We start from the raw sequence: 25,073 nt of genomic DNA, 5'->3' as shown, positions 1-25,073 counted from the left end.
AGCATAAAGATTGGCTTCTTTGTCATAAGGGTTTTCTGGCACATAGGAGGTTTTGTTTTCCTTAACTTACTGCAAATCCATTTTACAAATATTGTTAGGGCTGGCTAACTATATATGTACAGAATGATCACCTCCTTTTATGTACAAAGATACACTCCTTGCTGCAGAAGAAATTTCAGAATTGATCTAAAGCCATTTCAAGACTTGATGTGTGTAGTGTGACTGATCTCATGGTTTCCATCTGAAGCCGCTATGCCAATCCTGTATCTTATCCCAGAGGAGCCTCAGCACTAGCTCTGAATTAATCTTTTCTCCCTGGCCATTCCTTTCAATTGCTTTTTCTTTATTTTATTCTTTGGTAGAATGGAGAAGTGTATGGTAGGCTATTTTTTAAAAGATAGCATGCAAAAAGAAGTTACTTTGTTAAGGTATTTGAGAAGCTGTTACAAATTCTCATTTGAAGAAAGGGTATTGTCTTTCCAGCATTTAAAAAATATATTTACAAAATAGTGTTTTCAATTGTAAGTGTTCTTTTTTCCAGCAGTATCATTAATCAAGTTATTTCAGTTATTTCCAGGGAAACTTTTATTTGTCTTTACCATAGTCTATTCAAAATGGGAAATTTGTAAGTTTAGGCTGAGTGTTATGAACACAGTCGATTATATGAAGGTTAGAAAGTCAAATAGTATAAATAAATAAGCATATCTGAAGAACATGGTGTAAATTTACGCAGTCTGAGACTCTAGACTCTTATCTCCTATATATGCAATCAAGTTACCATAAAATATACTGCGAGGTGAATTTATAGTACTCCTGAACTCACAGTAATTTTCTTTGCACAGTCAATAAAAAGTAACTTGCTTTTTCCACTTTCCAAAAGTAAGCAACTCTTCTCATATGATATTATTTAACGTAGTAATATAGTCTGCTTGTTTGAGTGTTGCAATATTATCTTCTGACTTGACAGTTGACCTGCTTGGGAGTGGAGAGAAGGTATTTGTTAGACTCATCTATAACACCGCTACAAAGATATCTAAATTCTATGCTTGTACACATTAACTTCAGATCATTTACATTAGTTTTACACTGCTGATTTTGTTTTGATTTTCTGTTTAGGTGGCTGAATGAACTTGCTGCAATTTCTTTTCTTAGCTGCAAAGCATACTTAACATTGTAATGTGGCTCAGACCACTAGGCAGCTGGAAAGAAAAGATGAGTAAGAGCAATAAAGGGGAGGGAAAACAATACAACAACTTGTAAACTTAAAAGGGTGTATTACCTGGGAGGGAGGCTGAGAGGTCATCAAAAGCAGTGAATAAATTAACATAATCAGAACTGTAATTGAATATGAAATACCTATTTTGCCTTGGAAGGCTTTGCAAAAGTAACATCTTTTCTTCATCAGGCAGGTGAAATCACTAGGGGCAGTGATGTTTGCGTCATTGAGGGAATCGGGCTGATGCCATATTGGTGCATCAGGCCAAGAAAGTTCAAAGCCTTTCCTCGCCAAGGAAGGAAAGCAGTAAGTCCAGCACAGTGGGGACAGCGAGCAAGACATCTTTGGCCCATGCGAAATGCTACAGTAGTGTTACAATTCTCAGCCATTGCAAAACCTGCCAGTTCTAGTTAGTTAATCTCAGATTCAAGGATCAGGCTGGTGACTACAAATTCAGTCCACTGAATTTTTTTTTAAATACAAGTCCAGCATTCTGATGTTAGTAATTCTAAGTTTCTGCTTTTATAAATAAGCAAGTATTCTCAATGTGATTTGCAAATTAAAAAACAAAATGCAACATTAAAAAACAAAATGCATGGAGCCAGAGAACGACTAGATACTGGCTGATCTCTAAGAGCAAACAAGGATCTAAGAATGATAAAAGTGTGTGTATTTGGTTTTTTTTACTTTCAATAATCTGAAGCAATGTTTTTAAAAATACATCATTGCCAACAAAAATTTTTAAAACTGTTGGTGTCATGATTGTAGAAGACATGTTAACCCTTTTAAAGTTAGCTCCATTTTCAGAAGTGCTTCTGGAGAGAAAACTTGAGACTGGATTTTCAGAGACTATGCTTACCATTTTAGAAAAATTAAGTCAGAGTCATAGAATCGTTATGGTTGGAAGAGACCTCAAAGATCATCAAGTCCAACCTTCTACCCACTAAAATCAGGATATTTTAGATGACTCCATGGGTTGCTGCTGTTTAGGGCCTTCCATTGAAAAGTTATTTTGATTGCATGTCAGGTACATGTCAGTTCTACTTTAAACATTCCCTGGATACTGAAATGTAGAAATTTTCTGCTTAGTTTTGAAGCTGTTTAATGCTAATAATAAGCCTGTATAACAGAAAAAACAAGAGCAACAGCAAAAGCCCTTTGTATGTTAAAAGAAGAGATGTATGCTGATTGACATAGAGTTTTATCCTGGGAATATGTTTCTAACACTTTGCAAGAGCTTGCTCCTTGCAGTAGTTGTGCATGGAACACAAAAAAGTAATTGATGTACTTCGAGTTTTATGGACATGATTACGTGTTGTAAATAGCAAGGTACAGCTTTGTAACATCCTCCTGTCTTATTATCACATTTTTTCAGATGTTAACTGGACTGTTTTTTGCCCAAATAAATTAAGGTCATCACATAGAGACAGGATTGCAAGTTTTCTGTTACTTTGATCAGAATTAGCAGTAGATGTGTCAAGCCAATGACGCTAAAATTTGACAGATGCAAAATAGTGTAGTATGTCAATCATTTACTCTTTTTTCTTTTAGTTTTACAACTCTGCATCCTTCAGGGAAGCTGTTACAATCTTCCTAGTCTTGTGAGTTCCCAAGTGCAATTTCCTATTGTTACCTGTTGTCAAGACGGTGCAACTGGAAGAAAACTCTTAACAGTTTTAAAATGTTTTTGTTAGAAAATAAGCATTACATGTTTCCAAGAAGGTTTATTTAGAATTATTGCATTAAAAAGCTACTAACAAAGATTAATTAGAAACCACAGAACAAAGGAAATCTGTTATCAAGACTCAGATTTCATTGTAATTTTTACTTAGTAATTTAGAGCTCACAGCTAACTTGCTACATCGGGTTTGCTCTTGACTGCAGTGCTATTTTGTGTGTAGAGTGTGTCTGTGTCATCCTTTCTAGCAGAGCATCTCCATCTTACAACACTGGAGTAGGATTGATGACAGGCTGCTTTATTGCAGCCTTTAGCAGTAGATTGTTAAGATTAGCACAGTGTCTGAGGAAGAGATTTGTCTGAAGGGCTTGCAATTCCTTCCTACAGTTAAATTCAACAGAGAGCTATCAGTTGCTTCTCACTCTGGAAGGTTTGTTTATATTTCAGCCTAGAAAGATAAAAAAGATAACACAGAGGATTTCCTTCCCCCCCCCCCCCCCCCCTTCTTGACTTTTGATTTATTTAGCAGAATTGTCTGTGTTCAGAACTTGAATGTTTAATTAAATTTGTGTAAGAAGGGTGAATTTTCATTGCTTGCCAATCTGCATTAAAGCAGCATTAATGAGCCAGTTGAGACTTTAAGATTTCTTTACATTCCAGCAGCCATATGAGAAGTAAAGCAAGACTCTGCTGTCTTTTAGTTATTGAGCTGAAATCCTGCTAACAAGACACACAAAACATCTTTTAGTTAAAAAAGCATGGGCAAAGAAGGGCCAGCAAAGGATCTTGTGGACTTGCACACTTTAAAGTGTATTTGGGAATAGAAAATAGAGTGAAATTATTATGCAAGAACGAACCAGCAAGCCTTCTGTTGAAGATAATGCTAAAATAAAGCTAAGAGTGGATAGCTTTTGTAGAATAAGAGCTGTAGGGAGTGCCTATTCTAAAGAGTTATACTTGTATGGCTTCCTACCTTCTCTTTTGGGCTTGCAAAATGGCCTTTGTTAAGAAGCAGTCAGCAAACATCATTTCCTCTGTACTTAGAGAACTGAAAGAAATGGCTTTATACATATTAGATCCTAGTTGCATCATTTTGTGAGCAAACCTGTTGTCCCTCAGAGCCCTGTTGACTTGTGTGGAAATCAGTATGTTCATCACTTTGCTTGCACACAGTGAATAGCGATATATAAGCTTGCAGTTTCCTCCCTTCTTTATCAATACATTTTTCTTGAAGTTACCAGGACTATTTAACTACTTTGTGCAAATAAAATAATCTTCTCTAATAGAGATAGGAATGTTAGTTAAATGTCGCTTTGATCAGAACCCATGATACAATATACTGAAATAGGTGATAAAATCTGCCAGTTGCTCTAACTGAATAAACAACAAGGTAACATTTTCAGTCATCTCTTGCTTTCCAGTTATCTGATCATAGAAAAGAGTTTATAGGGTAAGAATCTAGGCGATAAACTGCCACAAACTATCTAACAATACAGTAGATGTAAATAAATGTTGATAGGACAGTACTGAAATCAAATTAAATTATGAAAATACTTGCTGATTCAGAGCTATCATAGTTGTTTGATAATTTTTTAAGTTTATTAGCAAAATTGACTCCGCAGCTAACAGGAACCAGATTCAGGAACGCATGAATTGGGGTTGTAGGCAGGAGAACGGACAGGGTCCCACAGGGATGCCAGCCATGAAAGAAGAGAGCGAGACCCCTGTGATCCCGTAGCTTTATACTGAGGATGATGTGGATGGGATGGAATACCTCGTTTGTGAGTTTTTAGGCACCTGTCCCATTTGCACTCTTCTGCGAGTGTGACTCTTTTACGACTTTTTGCTTGCTTAACAAAAGAGGGCCAGCAGTGGCCTTGGTTCTCATGGGGATAAGTGTAAACGTGGGCCCTTCTGCGTACCAATCCTACCAATACTTCAATAGCAACTATAAACATCGAGCGTTATCAAGTCTGAAATGCAGACAGTGTCTGTACTTTCAGAAAGTGCAATTACTCTGAAGAAACTTAACTGAAAGAAAAACTCCTGAAAGGAGAAATAGTCCTGTTTTAGCCAAACCAGGACACCAATTTACCCTCAGTTCCAAAATAAATATTACTTTATTTTAATATAATTCTTCCATGTTTGAATTTTATTACTTTGTCAAATATGCCACATACAGGCATTCTTAGAACATACTGACTACTGAATGGACTGGAAATGATTTTGTGTTTTTAGAACTGCAGATTCTTAGAGTGTGGGAATGTCCCTGTGAGAGTTTTACAGGTTTAAGATGTTAAATGGCAGGAATTGAACTCTTCACTTGTTAAAACCGAAGATTAAATGGACAGATTTAATTGGGTATGGAATAGCTTATCTCCTGTCTAGTAGTACATAGAGGTGTCCTTAGCACCACGTGCGCTGTGCCTAACATATTCACCTCTGAGAACAGGCGTTCAGGCTCCTACAGACTAAAACGGGCTGCGTGTCTACAGCTGGAGAAGTCTGGTCAGATGTCCTCTCCCACAGTCACTTGAGTTAACTAGAAGGCTTTGCACCAATAAGCAACTTTAAATTGGAATTCTGTTGTTTTGTTTTTTTTTTTTTTAAATGTGTATGTAAAGCCTGGTTTTAAGGTTTCTCCGCTAATTTACTGAGGTGTCTGGGATGGTTTGCATTCTTAATCTCACTTTGTAGGAAAAAAATCTCTGTAGTATTGTGCTATGTTCTGGCAGCCTGCTTAATTGTGTTTGGCAGCTTGTTTTGGTTCTGGAGCAGCTCACTAGCCATCCAATTAAAATGAGGGGTACCGTGATATGTGTCTTGTCTCTGAAATTGATAGGGATGACAAAACATGCTGTGAAGACCACTAATTATTTTTCAATGACCAAAGCTTTTCAGTTCAAGTCTTCTGTTTTTCATATTTCTAAGGTCATTAAAATGCTCAGAGAACAAATATTTAATGTGAGACTAAATGTGACGACTCTGAATTTCTTCTGGTCTTGTCTTTATACACCATGTTCCATTCTTTGCATATTCAGGAAAGCCATGCATAGGGGAATGAATATAAGCCTTCAGTCTTTTTTTTTTTATCATGATAGGGAAAATGTGTCAGTCTTTGCATTATTACATTCCTCTCTTGCGTTGTTCTCATTGACAATAGAGGGACTCAGTTGTGCCATTAGTCATTGGCTAGTGTAGGAAATGCTAGGGAAGGCACTGGTCAATCTATACAGAACCGTTGGTTCCAGAGAAGCAGCCGCCCCTACTGCTGTGTGGGGAGGATTCGTGCCGGATCATGATCTGTGCCCCTCTGGCTTCCAGGTTAGAGTAGCCATTCCTTGCCCCAGGATCCGCTGAACTAGGGTCAGACATGGATAAGCTCCAGCCAGGGTAGCGATCTTAGATTTCTAAATCACAAATGTGTATGTGCAGAGAATTTATTCTAATTCTGTTTATTCTCAAGAACAGCATTGCAGGACTTAACCACCTGTTAGTTAAGGGAGGAACCAGACAAAAATACCAAGGAAAGTGCCAAGCAAATATCTTATTTTGCCTTTATTCCTTCTGACAGGTTTCCTGTCGCAATTGTGTGATTTTTGCAAAAAAATAGGACACAGATAAATCGTTATGCTAGAAATTGTTAAAAAAATAAAAAAGTATCAGCCTGTCTATATATTCTCATTTACCTGAGTTTGAATGTAGTTTTTAATAGCTCTTTCTCATAAATGTTTTGAGTGTCTTCATTATTGAGTGTCCCAACTGACAATTTTGTGTGGACTCATTTTTCTGTGTTCCAAATTCAGAACCTGTCAAAGGTGTATATAAAATGAAGGATACTTAAAATAGTCACCTTTGCGTTCATGGATCTCACTGTATTTGTGTTCTGGAGGTTTCAGCAGGTCAAAAAATGAGCTTGTAAGCACCCATTGATGGGGGTGCACTAGTCACATCAGTTTCAGTAATTATAATTACGTTATACTAATGCAAGTTAAAGGGCAATACAAAATTATTTTCAATATGAATGTTTTTTCAGCACTTGATACACTTCTGAAGAACTGCTATATTTCTGTATAAAAGGAAATCTGCTTTGATTTTCAGAGGTCTGTTGAAATACTTCTAGTATAACAGTTGTAAGATACTCTATTTTTAAGCTGTGGGAATGCCAGAAAGATCATGCAGATAATTTTGAATTGGGTTACCATTTTCTGTTGTTAAAATTTGCATTTCTAAAAGTTAAGCAGTGCTTTGTGAAATATCATAAAAGGCAGATCGTAATACTAAACAGTTTATTCAAATAGATAAGATACTCATGGTGCCTGCTGTCACTCCTTGCAGAATTACTAGATGCTTCCATATGGCAAAGTGATTTTCCCTCTGTATAACATCTTGAAGTGTGAAAGTACTTTCATCCCATTTTATAGAAAAGAATCCTAAAAAAGGGAGTGTTTAAGGGTTTTGTCGAAAGTTACTGAGTGAGACAGTATGATGTGTGAGACTGTGCCAACCACCTGGGCATAGCTGCCTTTTCAAACAATTATACTTTCTCTTCAGAGTCCGGTTGTTCTGGCTATTAAACTTATTCTGGATCCCTGATCTTCAAATATCTCCTAAGATCCCTGATCCAGTTCTGTTTCCTTATCTGTCAAATAAGGACACCACTGTAATTTTTTGGTTTGATTAATTTTTTGAGGTAATTGTAAATATAGTTATATGTCTATAATAACCTCAAAAAATACAACTCTCAACAGATATACTGAATGAAAAAGTCAAAATCCATCAAATAAAATAGGTTCTAATTTGTTTGGAAAACTTTCTATGGTAAATACAAAATTTTCCAGTCATTGCTGCATCCATTGAGCTGCGTAAAATTTTACTGAAATTCTAGGAGAAAAAGACCTTTGATCAAAAATGTGTATATCGAAGTTCAAATGCCACGCCAGTGAAAATATTATTATCTGGCAGGTCTGTATTTGTTTAAAACTAGAAAATTCACCTGTGTTGTATTGTGGGCAGCAGATACTAAGAAAGGGTTCTTACAGTTAATGTGGAAAAGTGAGAATTTAGCCAGTGCTTTTATGGATTGGTTTTAAATGCTTACCATGGCTAAAATGTTTTTCTTTTCTTTAAATTTAAAGAACACCAGGAAGAATCTAACTTGAGTAGACTTAAACCACAGATTTATTTTTTTTTTTCTTATTTAAGACCTATATTTAAGTTACGGGATAGTTGGAATACTTCTGGAAAGAAATATGATATGTGGCAAAGCTAACTAAATCCTCTCTTGATCTAAATCTTCCGTGTTGCACTTCAGTCAGCCAATTTATATGGAGCAGAGGTTATACTATAGTATGATTCCAGGTATTTAAAGCTCTGTTATGTTTGTCAGCTGGTGTGAGGATTTTGAAACCAAAATATCAACCGCTGAAATACCGTTTGCATGCGCCGTTAAGACCTGTGGTTTGAATCTTTGTATCATGCTAAGAATTAGGTTTTATGATGTGGGGCAATTATTTACGTTTCTTAGAAGTACTTTCAAACTGGACTTGCTTGTTTTTTTTTTAACAGCAGCATTGATGATTTGTTTTAATGCTCTAGATGCCCGATACACCACAACTGTTGAAAATACAATTCACAATCAAGTCAAGTTTGAAATAGTAGCATGAAAAGAGGGAAAAAATAAATAAAAAAGAGGCTGAAGCTGGAGGTTTGACATTTGGACTTTTCTGATATATTTCATTTAGTCTAAATTTGGCAAACTTCAAGTTAAGCATCTTCTTAAAATTAAACCACTAGGCTTCTTTATGGTAATGGAGACAAATAACCTTGTCCAGGGTGGGGGGATGCAGTTCTCACTGGTTGTGTTCTTTTGAGTGTGTTTAAGTTCTAAATGAAAGCTAATTAACAGTATTTTTTTCATATAGACACCAGTACATGGTGCAATACATAGCATAACCAACGATATCCACGTGTTTATTGTTGGTTATGCTGCAGTTAGCCTGAATCCTTGCATGTAAATTCTATGCTAATACATCTAAGCTGCTGCTTGCATACAAAATCATTTTTTAATTTTCTTTTTGAAAGGATGTCTCAGTCTTTCTAATGTGACCACAGGACAGGAACTTACCAGAACCTGAGAATAATGGCAGTATTTCAGCTCTTTTATTAACCATTCAAAACCTTCAAGACTGGCAAAAACATTTAGCCTATGTCCAAGCTGTTACAGGTTTGGGGATACATGTATAAAATATGAGTTTACTGGATCTCTGTGAAGCTTCTGGAAACCCTTTTAAGTCAGATAAGCATTTACAAACCTTCACCTCAGTCTTCTGACTTATTTTGTTAACTTAGGTAAAACCTGCTTTAAAGCAGTGACCAAACTCCCAAGAATAAATTCTTTACACTGTGTGGAACCTGAATACTTCTCTGCTAGCTTTGCCTCCAGTCAGTAAAACACAAAAGATGAGAGAAAATTTGCCTTTGGAGAGTCTTTTTGGTCATTAAATCTAGATGGCCTTCATTTGGATACAGCGAATTACAAATCTTGGCCACAGGGCTTTAGAAACAGCTGTTGAGTGTGGCTGCCATCACGCAACATTTCTGGTCGTTTGTGGCTTTTTTTAGCCAAGGTACCACTCCTTCCTTGTCCCTGTCCAGGACCAAACTGCTTCCTTTGGTTTTGGAAGCTAGTTTCGGAATCGAAATGACAAAGCCTGTGGATTTGTAGGTATATGCTGCAAAAACTTCCCTGGTAAGTGTGCAGTTAAAGGCATTTGCAACATTCTAGACCATTTCAGTTGTTATATTTGGAGTTGGGGCATGAATAATACATAGTTTCATTAAAAGACAATGTGCTTTAATGTCATTGCACTGAGTTATTTTAGGTAAGTGACCCCATTTGAAATATCACCTGTATATTCAATTGCAGAGAATTTGCACCATATACCTGAAAGGAAAACTAGTATGTTTCTTATAGACCTTCAAGTTTTATTATTCCTTATCTTAAGTGCAAACATATGCAGTTAGTATCCCGATAAAGCTCAACTGGAGCTATAACATATGGACCCTCTTTTAGTTCCTGCCCCCTGGAAAGCCAAAACTAAAAAAAAATACCACTCCTCCTTTTCTCTGATTTATTTGCATTCTTTTTTTGAGACGATCTTGTTTGAAAACAGAAGGTTGGCACCTGAGAAAGGAAGCACAGGAGTGTGTGAAGCAGTGGGATGCTAGACAGGAGAGGTCCTGCGTTCTCCCAGAACCGGCACTGCAGTGCGCTCCTCTGCACAGTGCGTGTGCATACTCTAATATTAGCCCCGCATGGACTTTTGAGCAAGCCTGGAAATGGCTGTTAACTCTACCGTATTGGAGTTACCTGCTTTCTGGTTTTACAACAAGCTTTCCCTAAACAAATGGTTTTTCGTCTTCATCTCCAGGTGTGCAGGAAAGTCTGACATACAAAATTGACTGCTTTGATATATTTGGCTGACCATTTTTTAGTGTTCTACTTACTGAAGGGTGGCAGTGAAGGCTTGTTGTATATAGAAGATATTTCAGCAGCTGTTAAAAGAGAGCCCAGACATTATTTTTTTCTGAAATCGGGAACAGATTTACCCTCAGTGTGTACGTGTGTGTCTCTATCATTCAATGTTTTCTTGTTTTTTTTTTCTTTTTTTTTTCTCTTTTTACTGATATGCTCTTGGGGACTGTCTACTGCGTATTGTAGAGAAAGCTGTTTCACTGTTTTCTCCACATGGATAATTTTTTCATCATTCAATAAGTTACACCTTGATTTTTGTACTAGATTTGTTTTGTAGTTCAGGACTGTGCAGTTGTGCTTGGTTGCCCAGTCTGTTTTGTTCATTTATGGGACATGCCAGTGGAGGGATGGGTGCTCTTTTGTTAGGAAATGGGAAGATGAAAGCAAATTAAACAGAAGTGAATCAGGAGACTATGTAAGCTTTTGGACTGGTCTGCTTTGCTCTTTTTTGAGATTGCTGCTATTGGTGCATGCCATGGTATAGTGAATAATCAGTCTGGGAAAACTGTATCTGTGCTGCATGCATGAAAACCAATATTGTGAATATTTAACACCTGAAATGGAAGTCTTCTGATCTTTTACCATGAGGCACTGATGCAGCCACAAGACAGATATAATGCAAAACCATGTAAACAAGGGAATTAAGGGAGAACGATGACATTTAATTCTTTGTAAGAACCACAAAAAATAGATTTTTTAAAAAATCTGAAATTGAAACATTGGAAAATGAATGATTTAAGATAGAAAATCTGGAAGTCGGAGATGACGATGAGAGTAATTTTTTATGTTTTTTTTTGCTAACATGTCAGCAACTTGGAAAGAATTGTTTGGATTAAACTCAAAGGAAAACTTTTGCACAATGCCCTGAAATTCTACTCTTTCTGTAACAAGAAATGAGGGCAATCTTGAATTGATATCACACTGTTGTAGTTCACTGAAGTAAATGGTTATAGAAGTTTGCAGCTGCTAAAGATTTGACCATTGCAACAGATTAAAACAAACCAAAAAAAGATATATATTAACTGAGTAATAGACAAGGAAAGAAAGATATTCCTGGAAAGCTTTGCCACTACCATTAGCAGAATTTGTTACCAGTCTGAATCTGCAAAAAATGTTGGGATACCTTGAGGATTTTTTTTGTTATGGAAGAAGTAAATTATCATTAACTAGTAGATAGTCACTCATTTATGTCAAGCATCTCAGTCCTTTAAAAAAATGAAGGAAAAGGCAAAGCTATTTAATAGTTTTGGTGGGATTGCACTTTCTTTTTGAACGAAGGGAGTAGTAAATCCTAGGTTCCTTAGCTTTGTTGTTTTTGTTCACATTTAGAAGTCACAAATTCCAGCCCTGCCTGTAGTCAGGGGGATAGTAGAGACAGACTAGAAGATACAGTCACTGCTCTGAAATGTGTAGAGTTTGTATAGAAAATGAATTCAGAAATTGGAAAACCAAAAAGCTCAAGAAGAGTAGTTTCTTGGCCTAACAGTCATGCCCCAGGCAGTGGCAGAGCTGAGGACATGATGTCTGGCTCCTTTAGAGCCCTGTTCACCGAGTCACATCACACAGCTGAGTCTTCCCCAAGGACAGAAGTCTCCTGGTACTCTGCTGCAGTTCATCCTGCACACGGTCACTGTGGCACCTTTCAGGCAGGTGGAAAAATGAACCCTCTTAGGATCTTCTTTACAAATCGATCATAAATTCTGATTAGATCAAGATCCAAGGTTTAATATACATTAAACTTACTCTTCCACTTGGTAGATACATACGTAATGGTATAATGGTATTGTCCAGAAATAAGGGTCTTCACCATGTTGATGCAATTATAAACTGGGAAAATGAGCTGACGATTTTGTATAGCTTGGGTTGGTACAGTTTTGCGAATGACTTTGGGATAGAAATACCGATGTAGGAACATGACAGTAATGGATAGCACTGGATCTGCCCATGTAGATTAGATGTCTGGCAGACTTGTGTCTGAGATATTGGATGTTTAGCAGGCATTTGTAGCTACTGTGATTGCAGAAATTTTGGGCACGTGCATAAAAATCCTTAAATTTTGCTCTACTAGAATTTCAAGGAGGGGAGACGGTGCCTGGGGGAATGTATATGTACCTGTTGGTCGGGGGCAGTAGCGTTTTTTACAAGTATTAATGGTATCAGAGTCATGTCTGTTCTTTGCCTTCAGTTGTTATGAGGGATTTTTAGAAAGTATTACTCATTTGGTTTTCTCTATTTGGAACGGATTTATTTTGAAATATTTATTATAACCTTAGTTTTTGATGTTTTACCAACACTGGGCAATGAAAACAGGCTGTATTTCAATTTCACTTCTGATTCAGCACAGCTTCCAATTCCTCTTGCTTGTGACTCTGTACAACCAGCAAGATATGCATGGTAATGTATATATAGAAATATATACATAAAAATCCAACACTCTCATTGATGTTCAAATTGCCTACCTGATTTCTGCTAAGTGCAGGTCACGTTCTTTGAAGCCATGATATTTTATGTGCTGACATCCCGGTGTGTCTTGCAAAAAGACTCATTTCAAAGCAGACATGATGGAATGATTGTCCCATCAAGAGGAGCTTCCTAAAAATAGTTCTCCCCTCTTTGAGTAGGTAAGAGGAGATTTTTATGACTGATGGAGGAGCTGTTTGTATGTACCAGCTCTCATTTGTAGCCGAACTCATCCCAAAGATTTCTGTTTGGGAGAACTAGAGGCAGAAATAATTTCCTGTCTTATTTCTTACCTCCTGTGTTTGTGCAAAAAGGTACCAGGGTGCTCTCCCAATGCGGAGAAGGAAATGAGAGACCCGGGGTCGCTGTAGGGTCCTGACTCTCCAGGAACACGTTTTAGATGGATTAAACCTGGCAAAGGCTGGTGGGAGACCGGAGAGTTAAGAATTAAATTGGAATGATTTTTGTAGGGTTAGGGGCCTAGTCATATGATTTTTCTAAGGCACGTGGAAATGAATAAAAGCCTTATTTTGTTGAGGGTAGAATGTGTGGGAAATGAGGTATTTTTCTTTCTTTGGAATCACTTTGGAAGGGGTGAAGGAATTACAGCAAAATCTGACCTGTAGGTCAGCAGCCTGCACAAATGGATGTTACTGTGCAAGTGGAGGCAGCGGTAGATTTGTGGCTTACTGTGCTGGCTCTATTTTTAGTTTCTGACTGCTTGCAAGTTCCGTTTACAAATGTCAGGAAAATGCATTAGGATTATCTGCTTTATTGTAGAGGTAATAAAATGCTGTCCAATTTAGCCAATAAAATAGCTAAAAGCAGGCTCGCACTGTCGTGGCAGTGTAGCTCCTAAATGTATACAGTGGCTCCACAAGATTTGTAAGCTGCCTGCTCTGTTCTTTCCTCATTGCTTGTTTCCCACCAGTGTACTCATTCAACATGGCAATTAAGAATCTCTGGGTTTTTTTTTTACATCAGAGGGTCATCTGGGAATAACCAAAAATGTGTATTGCGAAGAAGGAAGGTGAGGGTTCAGCAAAAGCTCTGTGATCCCTTCCTGCAGTGCCATACCTTGCTCCTGGAACTCGGCAGTGACATTGGAGGCACAAGGACCACTGCTTATTCCTTTGCCCAGGGGTCTCAAGTGCTTGGATGCTAAGACGTACTTCCCTACAAGTCCTTTCAGCTTCAGCACCTATAATGGGAGCCAGCTGTTGTCTTTAGAGGATGTGGTCAGTTTGTGGCAACCTGTATTAGCTGATACCCTGTAAGCCAATATTCTAGTTGCTTTCTCTGCCATAGAGCCTAGACTCATGGACAAACATCTCATCTAAGCTGGGGTGACTTACTGGTGAGCTTTATGACTGTACTTGTCAGCTAGAAGTATTAATATGCTGAAGTCAGGGCTGAAGGTGTTTTGACATTGTTATTTGGCTCTGAAAGAAAGACAAATGGGTTGTTTTTCCCATTAGAAAACCAGTATTTTAAAAAATATATCTTTCCAGTGCTTAAATGATCATTACTGCTTTTATTATGGCCTTTTACCACCACAAGTTAGTATTGTAGGGTTCCAATCCTTGGAAAATCTTTCCTCCAGTTGTATTCAATAGCTAACAAAAATATTTAAGCAGCTTCGTGACACCCTTAGTTAATACTTGTTTTTCATTACTGTTTTAAATAGCTCAGGCCAAACAGATTGTGTGTTAGTGCTGTGGATATTCAGTGTGGTAGGATACATAAAAATAAAGACAGTTCTCATGCTAAAGACCTTATGCTTTAAATACACCAAATATGTCCGCGTAACTATTCTTAAGGTGTGGCTATCTGTATGCACTTCATCACCCATAGAAATTATATATTAATTTTTAAAGAAGGATAGAGTTGTTTTAAGTCTGGAGTAAGAGTCGGGGGATAAAGCTGACTGGCAATTTAGTAAATACTGAGGAGCTAATTCTGCTACAGAGGCAAGCTAGAAATAGAAGCAGGAGTAAAAGTGTGGCTTTGAACTGCATTATATGAAAGCAGTAACAACAGGAACTTTGCAAGCTTGTGTGTACCTGTGAAAGCCCATATTTTTTTTTGATGCAACTTCTGCATTTTTTGAAACTGTGTGCCTCTAAGGTGGCATACAATGAAAATTTGATAGGTAATACATTATTATACAGTGAAGTGTTCAAATTTGCAGCTGGATCACTGCAAGCTGGTGTCAGCTTGTCAAGAGTAGTTCTTGCCTGGCAAGTCTGACCAAGAAATAGAGCCTCATTTTTCACCTAGGAGATGAAGTGTGGGAAATCATGATTTAACAATGAGAGGGAATTGTAAGTCCATACTAACTCTTTCAGTAATTTTCAGCTTCAAGAAAATGGGAATCTGGAAATGAACTTGATGACTTTTCTTTGTGTTTTGGCCAACTGTAATGATAAAGTCCAAATATTTGTGATCTGGCATGCTCGTACCCACAGCTAGGTCTTAGATCAATAAGAAAAGGATTATTTTTTCCAAGATTTTAATTTCTGTTTGTCCAGATAAGTGCTACAGAATTGCAGCTTGCTGTTACTGAAAAGAACAATCAAACCATAGTGGCTCTGTTCTGCCAAGCTGTTCTAATGAATACTGGAATACTGAAAATTAGACATTGTGTTTGTCAGCCTAAGATTAACAAAGTCGTTGATGAGTCTTTTTTTTTTTTTTAGTTCAAGTATGTAGTTTTACAAAAATGTATCTTTCTTAGTAAGATCTGCTCATAAAAGAGTAGTAAAATTATTCCTTTTAGGCTTTATTCCAGGCTCCCTTGATAGTGGAACAAGAGTACTGTGTGTTTTATTCAGGGAGCACAGGTTTGGTTAGTCCTGTTCTCACTCAACAGTCTGCAAAACACAGCAAGAAGGCTAGAGCTGCTCAGTGCTCGAGAACTTAATACAACCATAGTGTTGGTGTTACCCTGTGAGAGTTGCAATTTGCTGAAGTCCTATCTTCAGGTGATGACCTCTTCCTTTGCTGCCTGCTTCTTCCCTGGTATTCCTCTGGGCTACTGAAAGGTATTTTTTTCCTTGCACAGTACCTCCTAGAATTGGGAACTGTAAGATCATAGACTTAGGATGCATGGAGTAAAATTATGAAAATGATAGTTCTTTTCTAGGTGTTAGTCCATTTTTAAAGTGTCATTTATTTTTTTAGAGGAAGTATGCGGTCAAAATCACAGCTGGTCAAAATTTTTCCATTGGAAATCACTGACATGATGGAATTTGAAGCATTTCTTGGGGCTGTGTGTATTACCCTTAGACTTTTTGTCAAAAAGATGGCAGTCAAGAAGTCCGGATGGGCCTGCATAGTTTTCTGTCAGTCAGTTCAGGTGGACTTTTCTGCCTAGCTGGAGCAAGGAACACTTTGAGACATGTAAATTTTTCTGAGAGTTTGAAATTGTGGTTTCAACATACTTTTACTCAAAACTGCATCTGAAATGCAGCATGTTTCATAAACAGACTGTTTCTAAACGCTACAGTAAGGTCAGACTTGTTATGGTTTTGGAAGAAAGAAAACCATTTGCTGAGTGACCTAACCATTTCCTGCAGCACAAGGCCTTTCTTGTAGACCTTTTTTAAGTGTCAGTCAAGTCATTCTAGTGGGAACTGGGTGAAAATAAACCCATGTGTTGAAACTAATTTTGTAGCTCTCTGATGAGAGAAGAAGAAAGGATACAAAAAAGATTTAAAATGATTCTAAATAATATTTTCTTTCCTTTAGCTGTCTCCGTAATGAGGTACAGTGCATCATCATTTGGATTTGCTGTAAGTAGAGATACAATTTAAATATTCTTTACCACTTTTTTCCATGGGCTTTTTCTGAACTTGAAATACTGTATTTTTTCTTATTGTAAGTTAACGGCAAGGTGTGCAAAGTCAATGATGGATTAGAAAAAGTATTGTTGGAGCCATACCTCAGAAAGGGTAGTAGAGATACTTTCATTGTACTTTTTTGGTTTCCAACTACTAAGTCTTATGTTGGAGTTAATATCAGTGTTTATATCTCATCACAGATATTATTCACCAGATATGGCTTTCTTCTACAAAATCTCTCAGCTTAAGTTCTGTTGTTGAATTTGAGCCAGATTCTGAAGTTCCCTTCTGAACTTTGCATGACCCTTTTCCTACTGAAGTCTATGGTTGAACTCCTGTTGACTTTGGAATGACAGCTTTCCTCTCTAGTAGTTGCCATGACTTTTCTGATTAGTGGCAGAGCAAAAAATTTGTAAGGACAAGCAAAATGACTCATTTCAAATAATTTATCTTTCAAATTTGAAGGTTAGATTGACTCTGTAGAAAGTTTGACTTAAGGATGGAAGTTCTTACAGTGGGACAAGCCTGGGCTTTGGTGTTACCTGACATCATGTCTTCATTAACTGGAAATACAAACATGGCAATTTTGCTGATGATATAGAATAATATGAAACTGGGATATAGTGGGATTTTGAAAAAAACTTAGAATTTGCTTGGTTTGAAACAAAACCTTCTGTTGCAGAAAATTAGTGACTTTGCTGGGAAAAGGAATGCTTGGCAGGCATTTTCAAACCCTTTTTTTTTTTTTTTTGAATCTTTGCATAAGACTGGTATTTTAACTCTTGTGGTGCCACAGTGGCAGATTGTGGTGTTTTTTGTTTTTTTTTTTTTTCCTTCTCACAGGTGATGGATTACAAATAAAACGTTTTTAATCCCTTGATTGACTTCCTGAGCTCTGGAGTGTATCGTTGTGCAATAATACATGGCAAAAATGTGAAGATCAATTTAATAAATGTAAATCCTGCTTTCATTAAAATGATTTATTTGAAGCTGCTTTGTGCCTGTGCAGCAGGATAGTAAATACATTACTGTTAGTACAGGGCACATTTAATGGCCCACGAAACAATTGACTCTGTATCTCTTTCAGTTTGATGCTACCCTGGATGTTTTGTCATCAGCGATAGTTTTGTGGCGTTACAGCAACGCAGCTGCTGTGCATTCTGCACACAGGGAGTACATGTAAGTACACTTAATTACTTCTGGCTTTGGTAGAGGCTTGCAGAGCTTTTGCTGTCAAGCTGTGATGCTACAGATTCCAGAGCTTTGACAAAAAACATTTTGTCATGTCAGCAAGTATTCTTTCTTTTGCCAGCTTACTGTTTGGTCCCAAACATGCAGCCTTTCCTTAGGCAAACCTCCCTGTGATTGTGATTTTCAGTTTCTTTTTAGCCCAGATAGTAATTGTTAGGGCTTTGCAATTTTTTTTTTTCCCTTGCAGCATCTGTATCAAATGAACTGTATTTGCAATCTGTAATGGATTTGTAAATCTTTTATTTTGCATCTTGCTCCATTATTCTTCCTAGAGTATGTTTTTAACATTGATGCTTGTATTGTATTTGTGCTTCCCTTAACAAGATTGGAGTATGAACCTCTTCTCTTTGAATGTAAATCCCTTCAAGTGCTAGTGATAGTATTAGAAGTTGAGCAGAACATCTGATAAGATTGAGACTGTATTAGTGATATGATAGTAGGGTGACACAGTTTGTTATAACTGCTGTACAAAGAGAGAGAGAGACACACAGAGGGGACTATAACTTATCTTCATGGTCCTTTCCTAAAAACTAAGAAAACAATAAGCAGTATTTTCACATGCATTAACTCAGGCTCGTGCAACAGCTTGCCAGTGCTGTGAGTTCCTTTCTGGCAGGGCTCCATACATAACAGTTTGGAATAAAAGGCCATAGAAGATTGATGTGGCATTGATTCATAAAAATAAATCCAGAAATATGTGATTAAAATTAGTCTTCCTGCACAAATTCGGAGATCTTAACAGACATTTCCTGAGTATCTTGCTTTTGTGGGTGTCCACAGAGATTCCTCTCAACATTCAATTAACATATTTTTGAAATCTCCTTCTGTTGAGCTTTTTCAAGTGAATCTTTTAAAGTACTTTATAGAGAAAATAAATCCCAATACAAAAGAAGAATCAACATATCCCTATGGCTAAGCCAGTAAAGTGAACAAGCAAAGTAGCAAACATATTTTCCTGCTTTTTATGCTTGTTTTTAATTTGCTTTCATATAATCCCTCTGCTTTACATAAGGCTAAATTAAGTCAATGAATTACTTGCCATGCCCTCTAGTTGAAGACAGCTAAGGTTACATGATGAGATCAGTACTGAGTGAAAGTGTGTTACCATATGCTGGGAATATGAATCACCGCATAGGCAGTCTGGTTGTCCCTCCGTTTCTAGAATTGACAGGAGGATCATCATAGTACCGACAAATGAAGAGATGGTTGTGTCTCTTAAGGCAGTTCTTACTGTGTCAGATTTCTGAGGGAGGCACATTTCTAATTTCCTGTTGTGTTTAATCAATCTCTTGCTTGAAAGACTGCATGTGGTTATTTTTCCTCTATGCTGGGAAAATGTTGCATGACTCCTCCTGGCTGCTTGCTTACCTTGTAAACAATCTTTGTATCTTATGTGCCTAAAACTACTCCTGGTCTTTCACAGTCCTTGTTTTCTGTGTGCCAGTGCCTCGGTGGGGAAGTCTGCTCTTGGATTCCTAGACAGTTCGGTGCAAATTCATGTAGGTGCTTAGGTCATGCTGTGTATTATTCCTGTTTCTGTGTGCCAAGCCATACTTTGCCTTAGTGCAGGAGCCTGTGCAAAACGCTGGGTTTCTGCAAAAGCATTACTACTGTTTACCAGAGTAAGGTGTACCAGAGTGAATTCAGTTTAGTTCTTTATTTATAGGTCTGTCTTTTATTGATTTAAATACTACATTTGTCTGTGTATTCTAACATATCTGAAAATAACCTGAGTTACTTGACAAAAGCTAAGTGGAATTGCCAATCAATTATGTATTGCAAATTTATAAAACTTCCTGTTCCATAAACTTGACAGCAAGAGATTGATCCAAAATCTGTTGAAATCAGTGGAAAGCCTCTCATGGAAGGGCAATGTTAGATCCAGTCCTAACTGTTGGACATCGTTGAGAGAGAACGTAAGATAGAATGGAAAACAAAACCCCAGAAAAAGACACAGAAAGTACAGCTTGACTCATGATGTGCTATGAATTAAATACTTAGAATAAAATGCTAAGATGTAAAAGAACTGTGTAATCTGACTTAAGATATAGCCATATGGAAGTTAGAGATGCAACATTTCATGGGCTGGTACTCAGAATGAACAGTATAAAACTGCTTGCTGTGCCAAGTGCTGCTAAGCTGAACCAATGCATTTCCATTTGACTTCAGGGGAGTTGTAGTGCTGAAACTATCATGAAAATTTGTCCTGCTGAGTTTAACTCAATTTAACGGGTTTCATTTTTACTAGATTGATTTCTCTCATTTTCTGGGGCAAGATGAGAAGGTACTTTTTCAGTGTACATGTGACCAAAGTTACACAATGTACATCATTGTTGGCTCTCATGGTGGTTCACATGTAGTAACCGCAAAATATATTTTACCTTACCTTTACCGTTTGCCCTTCTTGAAAATTCTTTGATATTGATGGCCTGAAAAGCTAAAGCTGGCAGGCTTTTCAAGTCTTTTATTGATGAGAATTTTTCTTAAGTCGTTGTGAAAAGGTTTATATGGTTATGTTCAAGTTATGTCTTAAATTATGATGAAATTTTTATGCTTTATTTTTAAATATATCAAGTAGCTTTGAAAATTCAATGAATATTCACCAAGATCAGGTATAAACCACTGTAAGATTGTAGGCCATATGAGACACTGCTTGATTCTGCCTAGCTGGCTTATTAATGAAAGAGCATGTAGGAATGGGATGAATATTTGATATGTTTGTTACTGGTACTTTTTGGATAGTTTCGCACTTCACCATCTTTCTGTTTTGGCAGTCAAATAAACGGGGGTAAAAACACACTGCTGCATTTGCATGTACTTTAGAAGAGTGATTGAAAGAATTGCAGGTCTTGAGGCAATGCAAGAATTGGGAAGGACTACAGATATGTGGGGAGAGTGTCAGAGTACATAGTTCATGAGTGTTTGATTTGCTCAGTGTGATCTGCTGGGTTGCAAGTTAACATGCAGGAAACTTACAGCTGCTGAACAAGTCATCAACAAAGCGATGATCAAGAAATCCAAGAAAGAAAACAGTGCTGAAATAACTTCAGAAATAATTTTGAATCTCAAGGAAAGATGAAAATTTGACCAAAATAAAATTCTTGCAATTCCCTATTTTTGTCCATAAGAGGAAAAACTAAGGGGAAGGAATATACTCTGATGTAGCTGATAAACCAGAGACTGTAAAAATATAGCAGACCCACTACCTGTGCACTTTGGGCCAGGTACAGCTTATTACTTCATGGTAAGAGTTTTGTGCAGTGCTGTGCTGTAGAACGGCTGGGGTTGACAGGCACCTCTGGAGGTCGTCAGTCCAAACCCCTGCTCAAACCAGGGTCGATTAGAGCAGGTTGTCAGGTTAAAGGTCTGAATCCAATCTTCTTTTTTGTGGTTTGAACATTGAACAATCACCGAGCCATTCAAAATGTGCAAAGAAATCTGAATGGTCCCCCTTCCTGCTCTCCATAACCAGTGTACAAATATTCTTGAATATTCTTTAGTAAATCTTTAGCAACGTAATAGCTTATTGGACTGCTGAAGCAAATCTAAATTCTATTGAAGGAAGGAATTTATTGAAATTGATGTGGTAACAGTGGTTTTTCATGTGCATGAATAAACCCAATAAACAGAAGTAGAAGTAGTCTCTTAATAGAAGACTGAAGCATTAGGGACCTGGAAAAAGGTCTCATGAGAGGTTGAACTAGTAGCTAGCTATAGAGCCAAAGGGCAGCTCTTTGTTCTGTTTAAGTTCAGGAATGGAGGACTTGAACTGGAGTGCTGGAACTATGTGTGAGGAGAAAGTGAGAAATACCACTAAAAAGGGAAAGATTGGGAAAACAGAATAAGAAACTTCAGGCACACAGTCTTGTGAAAAAGCTGTGAAAGATAGAGCTTTTTTATGTATAGTTGGTTGCAAAGATCTCAAAACTATGAACAAAGGAAACATCTCTTGTTTGATTCCCTCTGTTCAGGAAACAGGACTTTGCTCATGATAAGTTGATAGAGTTAGTTGGCAACCTGCTCAGGTCAAACGGAATAAATGGAGTAGTGCTGCTTCTTAGGCTATAAAGCACTATCCCTGTTGTCACGTTACCGGACTACAATCTTGCATTTCTGTACAACACAGCACAGGACTCAGTATCTGCTTATGCCTGTAGGATCCATTGCTCCTAGGATGTTTTTGGCTACTGGGTTTTGTTTGAGCTTGTATGTTCAGTGCTGCAGAAACTAACTCTGTCTAGCATATTTAACATAGTGATTCTTGACAGTTGCAGCTGGTGTTTATTATATATTATTTTGTTGATGGTACCAAGTTAAATTCTGTGTTTCCCAAGAACCAGTCTGTCAACGTCTTTCTTAACCCAGTGCCAGAGTAAATAGGAAACCTTACTCATAATGTGCATTCTGGATTATGCCAAGAGGAGAAAGCTCGCATTTCTTTCGCTGTTTTGGTTTATTTTCTGTTTTGGGGTTGCTTTTTAAATTTTTTTTTGATTGCGTATTGCAGACTCCAGCTATTCTTTCCTTTTATTACTGTAATAAGAAAATGAAATTATGTCTTGGGCAAATGATTTCTAATGAACTTGTGATGCTCTATGTTGCCATGACACAATATGTAATGCATGCGGATGTGTCTTTTTTTTTTTTTTTTCTTATATTGGTGAAGCTGTCATCCAAAACATTGGCAGTAAAATTAAAACAACAAGAATTAGATAAGAGTCTACTGTGTGGCAGACAAGGGTGCAGATATCTGTCGTACTTCCACCTGCTGCTGAGAAAGCTTTTTGCCGGGAGAAAATAGTCATTCCTATCCTTTGTGGGGTGGCGTATGAATCTGGAGTGCTCGCTCTTTGTGTTCTTTGCCTGGAACAGTAGGTGGCTTCGGTTATTCTCTGCTCATGTATTGATTTTACCTATCTTTTCTCACCTTTATGCTAGATTTAGAAACAATGGATCAAGAATTGGGAAGGTCTTGCAGTCTTTGCGGCTTTGCAGTTAGACATTATCTAAAAACTTTGCTATGTATCTGTAACTTAACTTTCATCTCCATACATTATAGCTCAGCTGTGACGACTGGATCCGATACTGTCAGAATGCTGCACTCATTGGCCAAGTGAAAAATGCCTGCCCTGAGGATTTGATTCTTAGTAGGTTTTTAAATTATGGGGAGAAGGAACCAGTATTCTCATCTGTTTTGACATCCAGAAGAGCACAACTGTAAAAGCTTAATCCAAGAGTTTCTAACTCTGAGCTAAAAGCAACCTCTAAGAAAGATAATTGACTACTCCTCAGGGACGGAGTAAATAGGAAACCTGACTCATAATTAGAATGCTGGATGCAACAATTAGAAAATCTCTTACATCCTTCACTACCCTACCCCTATATTTAATTAAGCTCAATGATAAAGATGTACTTTTTATTTCTAATCTGTGTGTATATATATATATAGGTTCAGTTTATAAGTGCTCAGCATTGTACCTTCTTTCTGTCTGATGAAAGAAGAACCTGGTGGTGGTTCACTGGCGTTTTCAGTTGTAAGACAACTCTAGGAATCCCCTGTGTGGATATCTATATATATGGATTATCCATTACATAGGAATATGAAGTGAAGAAAGGAAGGAAAGAAGGATGTTCTGACCCTTTCCTAGGACTTCATGCACTAGGGGTGAAACTTATGGCTATGCTGCAATATGAGGATATGGGAATTCGGATATTTAAAAACATTTTATGAAGCATATTAATGGTATTAACAGCCTTTTTATAATACCCAATGACTACAGCATTACCAGTGGACCAATCCCTTTCTTGGTTGCTTGATAGCCTCCTGTGTATGTACTCTCTGTCAGTTATGTCTTCACAGAGTATGCCTTGCCTTCAGTTTTTGATTGTAAGTAGCCTCTTCAGGTAAACAGGGAAGTGCAGCAAGTAGGTGTATTAGTGTTTCAAATACTGCCACGAATCGGTGGATGTTTATCAAGCAGGAGGATACCGCTTTGAAGAGTTTTTCTTTTATAACCTTGAATCTTCTTAGACAGGTGACCTTCGGAGAAGCCTAGTCAAGTGATTAGAAACCCTTACCAGTTGCTTAGTTACCTTCTTTCTGGAATTTAGACTTAAGTAAACAGCGATAATAAAATCATCTGTACAACTCTGTGTATGGTAAGTAGACACCCACTCTGAATTGAATATACCCAAAGGTACTGTCCTTTACTGTGGATAAGTATCCATGTCTCTTACTTATGGATAAATATTCCTTTGATACCTTGTTCTCCTGCTCTTTACTTTCTGGTGCAATTCATTTTTGGAAGAGGAAATCAGATATGTACATGGTATCCTTCTTCAGTTGCTAGGGAAAAGTGCTGTGTTCATGAAGTGATACCTTAGTGCTTTGCACTACGTTTTCTCTTCAAATTGCAAATCTAGTTTTGCTTTATAGTCTCTCGTCCAGTTGCTTATGGCCGAGTCCAGGGCACTCCAGGGGCTTTCATCCTGCCAGTGATTTTTGCTTTGTGGGTGATCACTGGAATTGCCCTTTATTACTTTATTACTGCCCTGTGCAGATTCTGTAAAGAACCATCACCATCACCGCATTCTGCAGAGCCACGTCCGCTGGTAAAGGGAGCGGGCACGTCTGTGTGGCTGCTTGGCAAATGTGGGGAGTTAATGGTGATAAGTTTGCATAAAGACTTCTTTCTTGCTGAGAAAATGTGATGACAGACGAGACCCTAAGATGGAGTGAGCATCTGCTTCCAAAGTAATTGTAATCCTTTTTTCTCTCTTGCTTATGTTCAGATGACACTACTTGAGAATATTTACCCCAGGGCTTGGTCATGGGGAGCCTTATGGAGGTTATACTGAATATATGTGTATTACATTTAGGCATGCAATATGGGGATTGTGACATATCCTACTCTTACACCCAAGGCTTAAAAGAATTAGAAACCACCTTTTAAGGGAGGAAATTGCTGTCATCTTGCCAGGTTAGGTCTGGCTCTTGCTTCTTTTACTCTGATTCAAATAAGAGAGCATACTGATCTATATGGTTGCAGGGTGTATTCTCTCTTGGTTCACAGAATTAAAAACCCCCTA

At 37.6% G+C, this 25,073-nt stretch overlaps 1 protein-coding gene across 1 annotated transcript in view; it reads left to right on the top strand.

Annotated features, from left to right (window-relative positions):
- Positions 1-25,073, top strand: part of TMEM163 (transmembrane protein 163) — a gene marked incomplete at its 5' end in the record, with an annotated part of 98,884 nt that overhangs the window by 41,112 nt on the left and 32,699 nt on the right. The window contains 2 exons of the mRNA XM_009707903.1: positions 16,642-16,685; positions 17,821-17,912. Of these exons, the coding sequence (XP_009706205.1) occupies positions 16,642-16,685; positions 17,821-17,912 (136 nt within the window). The remainder of the gene's footprint in view (positions 1-16,641; positions 16,686-17,820; positions 17,913-25,073) is intronic.

Source organism: Cariama cristata, unplaced genomic scaffold (genome assembly GCF_000690535.1).
Source record: "Cariama cristata isolate BGI_N322 unplaced genomic scaffold, ASM69053v1 scaffold8569, whole genome shotgun sequence".
In the NCBI taxonomy this organism is placed as follows: domain Eukaryota; kingdom Metazoa; phylum Chordata; class Aves; order Cariamiformes; family Cariamidae; genus Cariama; species Cariama cristata.
This window is presented reverse-complemented; position numbering and strand designations above follow the sequence as displayed.